Source organism: Peromyscus maniculatus, chromosome 20, assembly GCF_049852395.1.
Source record: "Peromyscus maniculatus bairdii isolate BWxNUB_F1_BW_parent chromosome 20, HU_Pman_BW_mat_3.1, whole genome shotgun sequence".
NCBI lineage: Eukaryota > Metazoa > Chordata > Mammalia > Rodentia > Cricetidae > Peromyscus > Peromyscus maniculatus.
In genome coordinates, this window is record NC_134871.1 from 34,135,290 (window position 1) to 34,150,655 (window position 15,366).

At 46.7% G+C, this 15,366-nt stretch overlaps 1 protein-coding gene across 23 annotated transcripts in view; it reads right to left on the bottom strand.

Moving 5' to 3' along the window:
* The window catches only part of Asap1 (ArfGAP with SH3 domain, ankyrin repeat and PH domain 1), a 317,439-nt gene that overhangs the window by 263,883 nt on the left and 38,190 nt on the right, over positions 1-15,366 (bottom strand). For 15 of the 23 annotated variants that reach the window (XR_013046411.1, XR_013046410.1, XR_013046409.1 and 12 more), the window contains exon 1: positions 510-662. The exons of the other annotated variants lie outside the window; for them this stretch is intronic. Coding sequence is in view for 7 of the 15 variants with exons in the window: in XM_076555977.1 (XP_076412092.1) it covers positions 510-511 (2 nt within the window). In the remaining 8 variants the exon portion in view is untranslated. Of the gene's footprint in view, positions 1-509; positions 663-15,366 lie in introns of those variants that run through there. 23 annotated transcript variants of the gene reach the window in all.

Consider the following 15,366-nt stretch of genomic DNA (forward strand, 5'->3'; position numbering starts at 1 on the left):
GTGGGCCCAGGTGGCCCGAGTTAAGCACCTGGTTCCCAAGAACTCTATCTACCCGATCAAGTACTAGGTCTCATGGGGGAGTGTGAGCCAGTCAAGAGGTAGCTGTAACCATGCAAGTAAAAAAAAAAAAATAGCAGGGCAGTGGTGGCACACGCCTTTAATCCCAGCACTCAGGAGGCAGAGCCAGGTGGATCTCTGAGTTCAAGGCCAGCCTCGTCTACAGAGCGAGATCCAGGACAGGAACCAAAAATACATAGAGAAACCCTCGAAAAACCAAAACCAAATAAAAACTCAGGATACTCCCAGGACAGTGCTGTGAGCAGCAATGGCAGTCAGATTACGTCGGGCACAGGAGAAAAGTCAAAAGAAGACGACGAGATTACTTCTAATAATAGGCCATCTAGCCAAACAGACCAAAATGGTATCACATCCTCATGCTGTCAGTGGAACATGTCTGCATCTGTTTTGTCACGTCAACTCTTGGAAACTAATACAGCTTATATACTCACATCTCAAGTTGGACAAGCCACAATTCAAGTTCTTAGCAGGCACTTGTGGCATCAGGCGACGGTGTTAGAGCACCATGGACGAAGACTCAACAACAGTGACCTAAGGCATTCAGAATAAAATCTAAGCCCCACATGTGGTCAACCCCTGACCTCACTTTTCAAGCCTTTGGACTTTTGTGACATCACAGACCTGGTTTTTGTCACTTCTGGATCAGACACACCTTGGGCATTTGCCCGTGCCACCCCAGAATAGCCCGCACCCAGATCTCTGCAAGCTGATCCCATTATCCTTGAGGTCTGACTGCACATGGTCCCGCCTTCCTACCCACGCTCTTCTCACTTCGGATCGATCGCTCTCTCTTTGCTTATTTTCTTAAGTTACACACCATCAAAGATTATCTTGTTCTTTCATGTTTTTTATTGACGCCCCTGTCTTGCATGCTGTGCACTGAATCCCCCAGCTTCTGCAGCGATGCCTGGCAAAATAGCAGGTGCTTTATAAATATTTGCTGGATAAATGAATAAACAAGCAACGGTTCTGGAGAATGCGGCCAAAAGGAGCGAACAAACCAATTTTGACAGCAGCACTATGAGAGATTCTCATCGGTATTCCATCACATGGCACTACAACCCAACACAGGCTTGCTCAAAAAATGGAACACCAGTGACAACAGGGAAATGGGGCTGGAAGGGAGAGAAAGAAGGGGCGACTTTAGCCAGAGAGAACTTCAGAGAGGAGCCAAGCCTCGGAGGATATGTGTGTGCTAAGTAGAAGAGAGACAAGTATGTGCAAAGGCACAGGCAGAGAAGAACACGGTCAGCCCATGTCACCAGCGTCCCCTATCTACTAATCTCCTCCGATGCCACAAAAAGGCTTGCAAGGCTCTTCATTCATTCTTCTATACAGAAATGGCATTGCCCATTCAATCTGGTCCATAATATCCATTTCTTTCCCAACCTGGCAGACAGATTGCTCACTTCTCAGTCCTCTCTTCTCATGGGCTCTGCAAGTTGAGAGCAGATGCTTGTAGCCAGTTAAGCCTGAGACTCGTATCTCTATCCCACACCTTCTATGGGAAAAAAAAAAGACACACTTGTCAGCACACTGGAAATCAGGAGGCTGGGAGCACCAATCCATTAGGAGCCAACATGGGGAACTGGCCTACCTGAGAATGGATCGAATGCAGAACAGAGGGCAGAGCACAAAGGACCTACTATGTGCTGGGCACAGTGCTGAACACTTCTTTGAAGTGGTTGATTTGTAGCCACGCGTGGGATTTATTATTAATTTAACCCAAGGTGAATCAATCAGAGCTCACACAATAGTAGCTTGTTCAAGGTCACACAGCACAGAAGGGGCTGGAGAATCTTCCTGATAGGCATGGAGGTACCACAACCAATGGAGGAACCAGCATCCAATGACTCCAGTGGTATTCTTGCATCCAGGAGAATCTGAAGCCAGCATCCACCTGAGAGACGGCCAATGGCTACAGAACAGCACCATCATCCATCTCCCTGTAAGGTAAAAGGATTCTCCCAAGGCCCCTCAGCAGTTGGGTACCACTGGTAAAACCCCAGATCTCTTGGCTATTCTCTAGACATAGCTACTTTCCCTGCATACAGCTCGCCGTGAAAGACTACCCTTTATGACATAAACATGATTTCTCCTATTTGAACCCCGAGACAGGGAAGCGAGAGTCCTCTGGGGTTAAACATGCTATTGATGTGACAAGTCAACACCTCATCCTTTGCTTACAGCCCCAAAAAATTACAACAGTCCAGGGGTGACAGCCTCCGACCAGACAGACATGGAGGTAAGATGGAATAACCTCAAGGCACCAGCAGCGAAGGGCTTCTCTGATGAGGGTAATAAACACTAACGCTTTCCCCTCTACATGTGGCAGACCTGCTCTTAGCAAGCAGCAATGACAATAGTTCAGATACAGCATCAAAGTTATCAGTGTTGCTATGGACTTTATGGCCTGTTACAGACAAGTGTTTGTCATGTGTCATAATTCCTATCTTCCAACTACTACTCAGAGAACCTCAGTTCTTAGCAGAGGGAACAAGCAGGACACAGGAAGTTGGGTGTGAGTTGGGTGTGAGAGGGTGGTACCTCTTACTGTCTGGGGAAACCTGGACAAGTCACCTCTGAATGACTCCCCACGGCCTAAGCATCCATTCATTAACTACAATGACCAAGTGGCACTGGCTCTGAACCTATTCATAGCAGTAAGCAAAGCAGATGATGCCCCACCCTTCCAGAGGTCACAATGTAGTGAGACAGAGAGAGAGGTGAATGCTGAGAGCAAGATGGCGCCACATATGTACACACACTTTGGGAGTTTACGTGAGGCTTGATGGAGCCATACCAAGCAAAGAGCACAGCCTCTGGGTGTTGTGGCTAAAGGTCTGCAACCAGGAAGCCCGGAAATGGAAAGAATAAACTTTAATAAACCAAGAGAACTCTGTTCTGGCTAAAGCATATATAAACGAAGAGGCTAGTGGTGGAGATACAAAGAGGCTCAGGCAGGACAGTGGGTGGAACAGAGGGTTTTCCAGGGTACATGGGAAGGACTTCCTTAGTGCTCAATGCCTGTCCTGCTTCCACATGGCTCCTGCCCCTTGGGTCTGCAGCTTGTCACATCAAACTCATGGCCACATTCACCAGCAGGGTGCCGGACATGAAGGGGCAGTGACCTTAATCCACATTTTAGAGGAAACAAGTCGTAAACAATAGGCCCAAATTCTATCATCGATGCCACGAAATTAGTGAGACAGAAGAGCTCCAGCAGAAATGGGTAAGAGCCATAGCCTCTGACCATGTATGCATGCACACTGGAGCAGTTTCAGAGGGGAACAGGGCTGTCCTCCGCTGATGGTCGTGTGTGTGTGAGGTTATCCAGAGAGCCAAGCAGACCAGAGACTCCTGAACACAAGCTAATTAAACTCGACCATCTGTGCTTCTGCCTGGCTAGCATCCAGGACTTGTTCTCATATATTATATTCCAAGTTCCCATAGGGGAAGCCATCTTTCCCTATTGTTCCTATGAGGCTGACCTTCAACCTCTCCCCCAATTCTGAGAACGGTCAGGTGACAGAGGACTGTCCTGTCAGCATCTTCCATCATCTGGTCCATAGTGACTGAAACGAGGCTGGGCATGTGACCCAAATTGGGGAAACCAATTGAGAGCTCCTAGGAAGCAAAGCTCTCTGTCTTCTGGGATTGTTAGCCTGGTAGCTATAAGGCAGGTGCTTCTGAAAGTCCCTACAAGGAGAACCAGAGAATTAAGCCATCACCATTTTGTGGCCTCAAGGAGGCTGTGGGAACCTTTATGGGCTACATTCTGACTGGCAGAAGTAAGTTACATGGGATGGTCACATGAAGGTTATGCCTACCCCTGATTTCCAGTCTCCCTTGATGCTCCCTGGTCCACCATGATGTGAACAACCTCCATTACATGCTGCATCTATCATGGATTACGCTGCTCCAGCACACCCTCCTTGACGTGATAGACCTAAATTCCCGAAACCATAAACCAACCTGTTTCCACCAGGTATCATGGGTACAGTGCCCCGAAAGTAACTAATAATGTGATGAAGGGGAAGAGTTTTGGTGGCGAAGCAGAGAGAAAAGAGAGAGCGAACTTTGGAATCTAAGGGCTGCTGGGGCTAAGTTTTACCCTTAACTGTCACATGAACAATGAAATCCCTTCATTGCTTAAGCTGACCTCAGAGGGTATGACAGTCAATCAGCTGGATTTGGTAGCAACCAGCAGACAAAGCCCTGGACATGTCTGTGAGACTTCCAGAGAGACTTAGCTGAGGGAGACCAACCCCGCATGAGTGCTACCACCCTGTGGGCTGGGGTCGCAGACAGAATGAAAAGGAGAAAGTGAGATGAACTCTAGAACGCTCCTCTCTCTGCCTCCTGACAGTGGACACGGTGTCACCGGCCGCCTCCGATTCTTGCTACCACGCCTTCCTTCCTCACACCACTTTGTCAGATGTTTTATCACAGTAAAGAGAAAAGTAAGCAATACAGCTGGAGTTCTGTCCCTCGGAACTAAAACTGCTGATACACAGGCAACACGCTCCCTCACAACTAAGTGTGCCACTCTGTACGCCTGAACTTGGTCACTCCCTCCTAAGAATGGAGTGGGACAGGAGGAAATTCAGACAACGTCTTGCTGACATACTTGGGAACACCAAGCTGAGACCTGTGCCTGGCAGACCCACTCATCACTGCATTGAAGAAAACTCCATTTCCCCCTCTCTGGAAGTTTCGAACACAGCTCAGAGCCAGCTCCCCTCAGCCATGAGCTGCAGTTCCAGAGCCTAACAGTTAATTATCTTGCTGCTAATGAAAGGAGAAGCCTTGAGGTGTGGGCCAGCTCCTGTAGCCAGCCCTGTTAATGACCTGTCTGTAGTTCCTTTGTAAACCTTAAAACCACCCTTTTCCATAGTTCTGCGGCTTCGCCAAAACAGTTACTCCCCATTTTGGCTTGGCAAGCACATTTTGATTGTGGAGGTGATGTTGCCGCTTGAGCTATCAATTGGCGGGAAAACCCATATACTTGTTTATCAGCACCAAAGACCCCTTTCAGGAGGACACAGTATAGTTAGTTTTTTTTTTTTATAAACAACAACAAATTCCCTATTCAAATCTGTACCATGCATTGATCAACTTTAATATGGAATGGCTATCGAAGACCACTATTTCCTTTTGAGGTATCTTAGTAAAAGTTCTAATCAGCAAGGACAACTGTGAAAACAAAGACCAAGGTCCATTAAAAGGGCCCAAGTCCTATCTAACCATTGCCAATCGCTTGGATAATACATATGAGTATGGTCGCACCTGTGATGGATTCTACAAAGAATAGGCCTGCATCCGGCACTTTATGTTCATGTTCAACTGAGCCAGGGTCACCAAATGTGTATTTTTCAAATGTGTCTATCCTGGTAAGTACTGTGAGCAGTCACCATGGATGTGTCGTATGGTGGAGGTGTCAGACCTAGCCAGAGGAAAATGCAGATTGCCAGAGGAAGACCTCAGGGAGGAAGCTGCGGAGATAGATCGGCTGGTGAGCTTACTGTGCAGGCATGAGGACCTCAGCTCCGACCCCGGCACACACATAAAAAGCTGGGTGCAGTGCCGGGGAGGCGGAGACAAGAGGCTCTCCAGACTTCACTGGCCACCAGCAAGGCGAACTCAAGTGGGGAGCGCAACGTTCAGTGAGAGACCCTGTCTCAAAAGAAGAAGATGGGAAGTGACTGAAGAAGACACCCAACACTGTCCTCTGGCCTCCACGTGTGTATGTACACACACACACACACACACACACACACACACACACACACACACACACACACACTGAAGGGGAAGAAAATAAGAGGAAAGTAAAGGAAACAGAGAGGAAGCAGCCACAGAAAAGACAGGTTATAGAGCAGGTAAAGAGCTGTTTGAGAAGCTTTCACTTCGCCTGAGATGTGGGCATCTGAATGCCAGGAGCACAGTGTTGGGAGGTATAGAGAAAGGGGCCGAGAAGGCAGAGAAATGGTAAGAAGCCGAATCCTGAGACAGGATAGTATTTGTGAGAAACACAGAGGAAGCCAGTAAGTATGATTAGAAGCAAGGTAGGGGTGGGGATCCAGGCAGCAAGGGGACAGAGTCTCTAGAGAGTGGGCAAGAGGTGCTGTCGCCATTGACACAACATGTCATGTGCAAACAGGAAGAGCCATCCATGGTGGACATGAGAGCTGAGCATTCCTTACCTGAAATGCTCAGGGACAGGTTTGTTTGAGTTTTCAAATTTTCTCCATTTTGATATTTGCATATACATAAGGAAGTCTCTTGGGGATAAACTCAAGTCTAAACACGAAATTCATTTCTGTTTCATCAACACTTCAGGAACACAGCCAGAAGGGAATTTCAAATATCCTGAATACCAATACATAAAATGAAGCCCCGTGGTGTGGAATTTTCCACTTGTGGCATCCTGTTCGAGGCCCGAAGAGTCTCTGGTTTTGAAGCATTTTAGATTTCAAATGTTTGGAATGGGATGCTCAACCTACATCAAGTTTGAGGCGCCTGTTGAGAGTTAATATGGGCACTTGGGCTACCAAGTCTAGAACTTGAAGGTATAATGTGGAAGTCACCATGCTACAGACAACTTCGAAAGCATTCCAGGATTGGCTAGAACATGGGGCACTGAGAAAGAAGGGGCAGTAACCAGAGGGCATCTGGGTGGGCATGGGCTGTCAAGACTCAAACACAACAGATTTCAGAGTGAAGGAGGGGCAGCTGGGTCAAGTGCTTCTTGGAAGCTGAACTGACTTGAAGATTAATTCCAAAGCCCAGACATTCAGAGCCAGGTAGGAAGCATGAGGCTCACCCTCAAAGAGCTTTCCTAAGAGCCTGGGATACAAGCAAGAACTGCAACCTCCAGGGCCAGCTACCCACAACTGAGTTCTACTTATGCCATGGACCAGCACAGTGCTCTGAAGCAGTTTTCCAGACCTCCAAGGACTTCAACATGTGCAAATAACGATTCCGTCTTCTCACAAGGTTGCTGTCTGGTTGAAAGTTAACCAGCAGCAAGTACTTAGAAGAGAGGGAGCAATCAATGTTGGGCTCACGTTAAGTACACAGGGTTATCTACTACCATGTTTTTGTTGTTCTGATTTATGCCAAGTACCAAGTACACACTTCACATGTATTGTGCCCCCACTTAACAGATGAGGAAAAGTGCCTAGGACCACAGAGTAAGGTTTCAGGTGGACCCAGCATTCACGACCAGCTCAGACACTGTGTGCTCTTAATGGTTGCTGTGAAATCCCACTTTTTGATGCCAAGATGTCTGGTTGAGGTCCTCTGTAAGGAACCTGGCTGACTAATACACTAATTGTGCTCCACCGTGCCTTCCCACAGGTAATCATTGCTTTTACATTAGTGCTGGTGTGTCTGACAGGGATGGGTATGTCATGTGTCATAAGGCCATTTTGCTGTTGTGTAAACATCGAATTCACACAAACTCAGATGGTATGGGTCAGTAACCACTGGACGTGACCTCTGGGAGCAGTCAAGAGGCATAGTAGACATGAACTGTGTAGGCCTGCTGCAGGCAGACCACTCAGGACGCTTTGATGGCAGAATGCTTTTCTTATTAATAGTAGTATACTCTAAAACAATAAAGAAGTATAGTAGATAAATAAACACACAGTGCAATCTTCATTATCACTGTCTAGTGTGATGTGTATCATGGTATGTGCTGTTCCTTTACAACATCGTGTGCCCAGTACAATGACAGCCTGTGACAGTAGTTAAGTGTCCTGCTCTTACAGGACCACTGTTCCATATCTGATGTGTGCTTGCTCAGAACATTGCTATGCAATGCCTATGACTACAGCTAGCTACTTTGTATTTCACAAGATACAACAGTTGAGGAACAGGATCCTAGGAGGCACTTTCCAGACTCAGTTGTATCAGAATCCCATGTAGTTGGTTCATGCAGATTCCTGGCTCCAAGCTAAACTGAAGGAACCAGCATGGCTAGAGGGAAGACACAGGGACCTCTTTTTTTTTTTTTTTTTTTTTTTTTTTTTCAGGTTTTTGGAGACAGGGTTTCTCTGTAGCTTTGGAGCCTATTCTGGACTAGCTCTGTAGACCAGGCTGGCCTTGAACTCACAGAGACCCACCTGCCTCTGCCTCCCAAGTGCTGGGATTACAGGCATGCGCCACCACTACCCAGCAGGGAAGCCTCTTAGTGGAGAGCTCCCCAGGTGGTTGGAGGTACACTCAAGTGTGAGAAGAGGTAGATGATGTGTCTGTTTCCTGCAGGATCCAACACAGCAGCCACTTGTATGGTTCATTTGAATTGAAATGTAAATTCATTCAAATTAAACAGACATTAAAAATGCGATTTGTCCATCCACTAGATGCCTTTTAAGGACACATGGCTTGCAGATGCAACAGACAAACATGTCTATTGTCACAGGAAATGCCGGGAAATTCCTTCCAGTCTAAGCATTCTGGGACTCTTAAGAAAGTGAAACTCAAGGACTTCACATGCTTCATGCCAAGGCACAAAACTCGGTCAACATTTACTATTTTTTTTAATCTGTATTCAAGGCATAAGGGTATATAAATTATTAGCCCACTAGGATATATTATCAGCCCTATTATATTGGCTAGAAATGACCTATTTGCATATTTCTTTCCACCAACATTCCCTGAATCTCTTGAAGGCAGGAAGCATACAACAATTACTTAGGTTTGTTATTCTCTATGCCTAGGGCTTAAATAAAGGCCCAGAATTACTTAATTGGTCTAGACAACATAAGAGAAATATGAAGCTGCCCGTGCTTTGTTCTGGCTGAAAGCCTCCATACCTATGAAAATGGCTACTACCGTGAAAAGCAGAAAATTACAAGTAATGGCAATGTAGACCAGGAACAACCCTCGCCTCTGCTGGTGGAAATGGAACTGATGTAGTTCTATGAAAAGCAGTACAGTGGCTCCTTGAGACAATTAGCATGGAATTACCATACAGCCCAGCAACTCCATTTCTGCGTATACACCCAAAAGAATCAGAAGCAGAGATTTCAACAGATATTTACACATGCTGGTTCACGGCAAAATCACACATAATGGGTGCAAACAACCCACTGCCCATGAATGAATGAATCGTGGATAAAGAAAAGGTAACACACACACACACAGACACGCTGAAAGTTACTCCACCTGAAAGGCAATCCCGACCTTTCTGCAACACTGATGATCCTTGAAGACACTGTTTTAAGTGACATTGGTCACAAAAGAGCAAATCTTGTATAATTCTGTTGATATGAGCTACCTTGAATGCCCAGATTTATAGAGAGAAAGCAGACTGAAGGTTGCCATACACTATGAGGAGAAGGAATGTGGACCTAGTATTTGGTGGGTCCAGAGCTGCAAAGGTCAGGAGACTTTGCCTGTCTGCTCTCTTTTGACTGTTTTGCAGTTGGGCCACCAAACCCAGGGCCTTCCACGTGCCAGGAAAGTGCTTTCCCACTGAACCACACCCCAGTCTCTGAAGTCTGGTTTTCCAAACTACAAACCTTCTGGAAATGGGGCGTGGTGATGGTTACACAACAGTGTGATTGTATTTACTACTATAGAACTATGTACTTAAAAACAAGTGATCATTTTATTATGTATACTTTACCACAATTTAAACATTCTAATAAGAATAAGAAAGAAAGAAAGAAAGAAAGAAAGAAAGAAAGAAAGAAAGAAAGAAAGAAAGAAAGAAAGAAAGAGAAAGAAAGAAAGCATTCAACAGTACCAACCAGAAGAAATAAGTCAGTCTCACAGCTTTGAGATGTGAAAGAATTTTGGTTCCCTATCTGTCCTGTCATACCTTAGGTAGGTACTGGGACGGGAAGAAGACAATGCTAAGATGAGACATGGAAGTATTGTAATAACTCTAGTCTGTCATTTTCTTGACTCCTTTGCCTCTTGGAGTCTTCCCTAATGGCACTCAATTTAGCTGATCACTCAATTCCCCCCTCCAGAAAGGCTTCACATGGTGGGGGGCTCTCAGGTTATATGTCTGAGAGCAAGGTCAAGGGTATCTGTGTTTTCCCAAGGTCGTGCAAATCCATAGGATTTGTATTCCAATTCCTGTGGCGACCTGTCTCATCTTCTACCTGGCTTTTCAGAGCTATGCAACATTCGCTGAGTGACAAAAAGCAAGTCCCTTTGAATAAGATATTGAATGGGGGAAAAGTATGTTCACCTGTATGATTAATTCCAATCTCTTCCTACGAATAGTGTGCCACAGTTTAGGGCAGATGATCTGGAGTAAATGTTAGCATTTTGTGAGCACCAAATACATACCAGGTGCTGGACATGCCCTTCATAGGCTGTTGCCCATTTATTTCTCAGAGCAAGCCTATGGATGAGGACAGGACAGACTTCTATTGTCCTGTCCCCATCTGATAGAGGAGGAACAAGAGATGCAAAGGAATTAAGTCACATCCCTCAGAATAAAACTTGTCTTTACATGAAAGTCAGATATCATAATTATTCTTATATAAAAAGTGACCATCGCCGGGCGGGTGGCGCACACCTTTAATGCCAGCACTTGGGAGGCAGAGACAGGCAGATCTCTGTGAGTTCGAGGTCAGCCTGGTCTACAGAGCGAGATTCAGGACAGGCACCCAAACTACACAGAGAAACTCTGTCTCGAAAAACAGCAAAACAGTGACCATAATCTTCTTAATGCTACCTTTTCTTTTACATTGTTTCAGATCAATTTGTTTTTCATCATTTGAACTCATTGTTCATTGGAGGGCAGACTTTTGGTTTGTAACTGTATCCCATTTTAAACGCTGCTGCCTCCCTCAGACATGTCTATGAGAGGCAGCTTTTCGTGTTTCTGAAAAACATGGTGATGGTCCATCCTGACCGTCAGCTTAATACAATTTTGAATCAGGAGGAGACAAACTTCTGGATGTGTCTGCTAGGGAGTTTCCAGATCAGGGTTAGCTGAGGAGGAAAGGCCTGCCCTAACTATGTGCTCCAGAAGCATCGCATGAGCTGAGATCCTGGACTGGACAAAGGGAGATAGTGCGCTGAGCTGCCATTCATCTCTCTGCTTCCTGACTGCTGATGCAACATGTCCACAGCCTCACACCCCCACTGCCATGCCTTCCTGCAGTGATGGACAGCGCCCTTGAATGGTGAGTGGAAATAAACCCTTCCTTCCTGAAGCTGCTTTGATTGGGGATCTTGTCATAGCAGTCAGAAAAGTAACTAATACACTTTCCTGGGGGAAGTTATGGCAATACACTTTGAGGATGAACAGCCCTACACAGTGAACTTGGGCCTTTGCTATGGAAAATGTGCTGCAGGAGCCGGGCAGATACCTCTTCTGGGAGGAATAATATGTCCTGGCATACCCCAGCCCAGGCACCCAGGGCTTACTATGAGCCAGGTAATCCTGCCAACATGATTTGATTCTAGCTGCCCTCACAAAGACCCCCTAGCATCAAGGGGCATATAAGATGCCCAGGGCAGACTGGCAAGGAAATGTACTTAGGCCACACAACAAGCCTACACTGTCAGTGGGGATTCGCTTTCTTGTCCAGGCCTTTACCCAGAACTCAATCACCCCACCTACTAGCCCAGGCAACAACACTGGTGACAGGCGAAAGAAGGAGGCCTCTTACCAATGGGGAATCCCACAGGAACTTCCCGGCTAATGCACAAGGGAACGTCCACCAGTTGAGATTCCTAGCTAGAAATAGAAAACATCCATTCAAGTGACCAAAGGTGTCACTCTCCAGACGTGTACCCTTTACCTACAAACATACAACTGACAGAGGGTAAGATTACCCAGACCCAGGGCTTCATGAAGCACTCTGGTGTATGTAATGAGCTGCACTGCCCCATTAAAGATATGCAAATCTCAACTACCAGCAATCACGAATGTGACCATTCATTTGAAAACAGGATCTATAAGCTGGTCATGCTGGCATTCACCTGTGATTCTAACACCTGGAAAGTACAACCAGGACGATCAGGCGTTCAAGGCTAAACTTCAGCTCCATAACAAATTCAGGGGCTGCCTGGGCTAATGAGACCCTATCTCAAAAACAAACACAAACAAACACAAGAAAATAGGATCTTTGCATGTATAATGAGGTATACATTTAGGTGAGGTCACAGAGATGCAGACAGTCCCTAAGTCTAGTATGACTGGAGTTCTTACAGGAAAGGGGAAAAGAAAACACACATTGCAGAAACAGGTAGCATGACTGACAGCCCAGAAGTACCAAGAATAGACAGCAAATACAGAAGTTGTGGGTGAGGTGAGGAGGGCATCTACCTGCAGACTTGCCTAGTATGTGTAAGGCCCTGGGTTCCTTAGCCCCAGGAACAATCAAAACAGGAACAAGATCCCATGTAGAAGTAGAACCATGTCTATGGTACTAAGATCCTTGAGAAAACAGCGCTAAGTACACACACACACACACACACACACACACACACACACACACACACACACACACACACCTAGACACAACATGGAAGCAGACAGGAAATTTTGTTGTGGAAGGAAGAGGACCATTGTGAAGAGGGAGGAGGAGGAATAAGGGGGGGGTAGTAGTGGGGTATGAACGTGAGCAAGATATAAGGAGATCTGAAAATATACATGAAAATGTCATCAGGAAACCCATCATTATGCACATTAACAAAAAACATTAATTTTAAAAATAAACCTAAAAAGAAAAGAAAATGTAGCCATCTGTAGAGTGAATATAGCTTTTAAAACAACGACTGAATGTGAATGACGCTCATAAAGGCCTGGCCATCAGAGTTTCTCACTTATTTCCAGGGCTCTGTACAGGACTCAGCATGCTGCATCATTTCCTTACTTTCTCGAAGGTAAGGAAGGAAGGGATGGAAGGAGGGAGGGAGGGAAGAAGGGAGGGAGGAGTGAATGGGAGGGATGAAGAGATGGAAGGAGGGATGGGGATAGGAAGGGAGGGAGGGAAGGAGGGATAGAGGGTGGAAGGGAGGGAAGGAGGGATGGATGGGAAGGATAGAGGGGTATAGGGAGGGAGGGATGTAAGGAAGGATGGATGGAGAGAGGAAGGAATGGAAGGAGGGATGAATGGAAGAAAGGAGGGTAAGAGGGAGGGAGGGAGGGAGAGAGGGAGGGAAGGAGGGAGGGAGGGAGGGAGGGAGGGAGGGAGGGAGGGAGGGAGGGAGGGAGGGAGGGAGGGAGGGACAGGATAATATTTGCCAGACTCTCAGTTTGGGAAGAACCCTCCAGCTTGAACCTGCATAACTGAAGCACTGACAGAGCTGGAAAGTAGCCGCAGGAATTTTAGGCTAACTTCAATTATAACAAAAGGTCTTTCACAATGGCACTTAAAAACTGTTTTTCTATCATGCATTTCTTTTTCTTTCACATCCAGACCCCTAAGGCATCCTGACCCTTTCGGCTATGCTAGAAATGCAGAGTTGAGAGGTTAGCCTTCTGTGTTTGGCTTCTGGGACACGTTTCCTGTCCATGTGCAGCCCACATTCCTGACCCCTGCCCTATGGCCAGAAAGGGACATCAGCTGGATGCAGGGAAATTCAATTTGGGCTAACAGCCGGCAGCATGATAATGACGGAGTCTGCCTTGACATTTGGAAAGCAGAGGCTTTTCCCATGGCTTGGCTTAGGAGGGCTGCGGGCTCAAGTTAGGTCATTTGTACATATGAAGGAAAAACCTGAAAACAATGCCAGCTGGTTCCCAAATCCGACTTAACAGCCATGGGCTGTTTCCCTGTCTTCCTGGTGTTATGCATGGCGTCAAAAAGAAATGGTGCTTATCATGTCCCCCCATACTCCAGGGCACGGCACCTGCACTGCTGTGGATTATGATTTCCTCATTCACATTGCTTTGACTCACAGTGTGGGAACCTCCATTCCTGGTCTTTCCTTTCCCTCCACCGAATTCACAGCTCCAGTGTGGCCTGCTGCTTGGAGGGCCAGGCAGCTCATAACTGTGACAGTGACAGGCAAGACAAGAAGAGCTGACCCCTTCTTAGTATTTGCTGGCAGAGGTGGCAAACAGTTTTATATGGCTGAATGTGGGCTACATAGAGCTGGACTGCCCACTAATGTGGGAACATTTCCCCATCAATCACTCAGTGGAGTGGTTAGGCTGGCTTCCAGACCTATCCCGTGGCCCCAGGGCATCCCATACAGAAGCTAATCTAAGGGTCTTGTGGTGTTCCCTTCTTCAAGATGGAGTACCACAGGACAGGCTGTTTCATCTGCATGGACCCTGCATTCCAGTGTCCAGCACCTAAGAAATAGGCAATGGATTGTCCCTTCAGTGAAAGAACAAAGGAACTGAGTGATAGAAATGCAAGTCTTTGGATTACAGTTCAGAATACGGGCTTTGCAATCAGCAGGGTGTGACATCACTCATGTTCTACCACTTGCCAGCTATGGCGTGTGTGTGTGTGTGTGTGTGTGTGTGTGTGTGTGTGTGTGTGTGTGTGTGTGTGTGTGTGTGTGCAGGTACACACATATGTATGTGCATGTCTATGGAGGCCAGAGGGTCATGTTGGGAGTCTTCCTCAATCTTTCTCCACCTAATTTTTGATGCAAGTCCCTCACTAAACCTGGAACTCAATGATTTAGGTAGACTGGCCAGCAAACTAGGGATCTTTCTGCCTCCTGAGCACTGGGTTACAGACACGTACTACCACTCTTGGCTTTCCCCCCCACCGCCCAAGGCTTCAGGGGCTTGCACTCAGATCCTCATGGTTACACAGTACATACTTTACCAACTAAGTATCTCTCTACCCCTAAAGGACACGTTTTTTTCTGAAGTCTAAGATAAACACACAGAGCCCTCTCTGTCTTAAGTGGCACAGTCGGGGAATCTGACATGCAAAGAAGCCAGCACCCACGTTAGGAAAGAGATCAGCAGAACCTTGGATGCCCATCACATCTGCTCCCTTTCAGCTACTGTATGACTCTCATCTTCAAGATGGAGGGAAGCACTTAGACTCAAAGGCAGGGAAGGGATGGATGGAGGACTCAGAGCATGAACCTGAAGCTTTAGGACTAGCAGAGGCTGTGGGAATGCGAACAGTGGAAGCAGTAGTAGCAGTAGACGCTGCAGCAGCTGCAGCAACAGCAGCAGCAGCACTAACAGTGGTAATAGAGAGGGAGAGGAAGGAGAAGGCAGGCATAGGTGGTGGAGGAGGCAATGGGTCAAAGTCGCAGTCAGGGTCAAAGCTGAGGCAGCATGCGTGGTACACCGGGTACTGGGGCGGGGGCTTTGCCTGGGCTCATCCACTG